We start from the raw sequence: 1,662 nt of genomic DNA, 5'->3' as shown, positions 1-1,662 counted from the left end.
TTAATTTTTTTAAAAAAAATAAATATTCTAATCCATTAAAATTTATTTTTTTTAAATTATAATCATATAAATAGATTAATAATAAAGTGAAATAAATAAAAAAATTATTATTTAATAATAAAAATAGAAATAATAAATAAATAATTTAAGAAAAAATTTAAATAGGAATTTAAATTTGAAATTTTAAAAATAAAAAGTAAATTTTTTGAATTGAAAAATAATAGAGAAGATGAGAGACTAAATAATAAAAAAAATTTTGATAAATAAATTAAAGAGTTTGATTTTATAAAATAAAATGATAATTTAATTAAATAATTTTAAAATAAAAATGAGTTAGTAAATTTTTTAAATATATAAAGATTTAATGGTAATTTTTTATTTTTTATTTAAAAAATATTTATATACCTCTAAAAAATTTCAAAGGAGCCCTTTGCCCACTGTTGACTTTTCCCTGAATAAGATCCACTTGCTTTATGTATTGAATTCAGAGCAGATCATGCATATTAAGCTTACAAATAAGGAATTGAACTTTATATATAGACCGGAGCACATTAGAGCAAAACACAGTAACTCAGGAAAGGAGGAGCAATTAAAAACACCATGGCTTACGACTCCATCTTCCTCTGTTTTGTTTTGCTCCTAACAACCCTCCATAGCCTCCAAGCAGTTGATTACACGGTCACCAACCGTGCTGAAACAACCCCAGGTGGCATCCGTTTCAACAACGAGCTTGGAGCAGACTACACTAAACAGACTATGGCATCAGCAACCGACTTTATCTGGAGGCTCTTCCAGCAAAACACAGAAGCAGACAAGAAGAAAGTAGCCCAAGTGTCCCTGTTCGTGGACGACATGGATGGGATCGCCTATGCAAGCAACAACGAGATCCATGTAGGAGCCAATTACATCAATGGAATCAAAGGTGATATAAAGTGGGATTTCAATGGAGTCCTTTACCATGAGATGGCACACATCTGGCAGTGGGATGGATCTGCTGGGACCAAAGCACCTGGTGGGTTGATTGAAGGAGTTGCAGATTTTGTGAGACTCAAGGCTAATTATGCTCCACCAAACTGGGTGAAGCCAGGTGATGGCAAGAGATGGGATGAGGGTTACAGTGTTACAGCTTGGTTTTTGGATTACTGTAATGGTCTTAGAAATGGGTTTGTTGCAGAACTTAACAAGAAGATGAGAGATACTTACAGTGATAGTTTCTTTGTTGAGTTGCTTGGGAAGAGTGTTGATCAGTTGTGGAGTGAGTACAAGGCCAAGTATGGCAAGAATTAACTAGCTAGCCATGCATTACATAGGTTAATTTCAAGTATTATTGATATGCATATGAATAAAAGCTATTGATAGGAAAAATATAAATTTTGCGCCAATTATATCAATAAAAAAATAATTAGAAGGTATATATTTTATTTAATTATATCTTCTTATCATTATTTATCAATGTTTTTATTCCTTATAACATATACAAGTGTTGCCTCTTTAATAATTTGTAGTAAACTTGTAAACGGTGTATTAACACTGCCCATATGCCAACTGAGTTGATTTTTCCTATTTGAAAATGAAATTATTTTATTAATTATTAATATTTACATATATAAATATATTCTTTAAGATACCTTAGGAGATATTTATGTTGGCAATGGCATATTC

At 30.4% G+C, this 1,662-nt stretch overlaps 1 protein-coding gene across 1 annotated transcript; it reads left to right on the top strand.

Moving 5' to 3' along the window:
* Positions 1-520: 520 nt before the first annotated feature.
* LOC110607331 lies at positions 521-1,365 on the top strand. The gene has a single exon (XM_021746419.2). It carries the CDS (start codon positions 601-603, stop codon positions 1,285-1,287), a length of 687 nt encoding a protein of 228 aa, XP_021602111.1. The 5' UTR covers positions 521-600; the 3' UTR covers positions 1,288-1,365.
* Positions 1,366-1,662: the final 297 nt, after the last annotated feature.

The sequence above is a fragment of the Manihot esculenta genome, chromosome 7 (genome assembly GCF_001659605.2).
Source record: "Manihot esculenta cultivar AM560-2 chromosome 7, M.esculenta_v8, whole genome shotgun sequence".
Classification (NCBI taxonomy): domain Eukaryota; kingdom Viridiplantae; phylum Streptophyta; class Magnoliopsida; order Malpighiales; family Euphorbiaceae; genus Manihot; species Manihot esculenta.
The sequence above is the reverse complement of the archived record's forward strand: the minus strand, read 5'-3'. Positions and strand labels throughout refer to the sequence as shown.

Coding starts and splice junctions, on each gene's coding strand:
- LOC110607331 (XM_021746419.2), top strand. CDS start 601: ATGGCTTACGACTCCATCTTCCTCTGTTTTGTTTTGCTCCTAACAACC.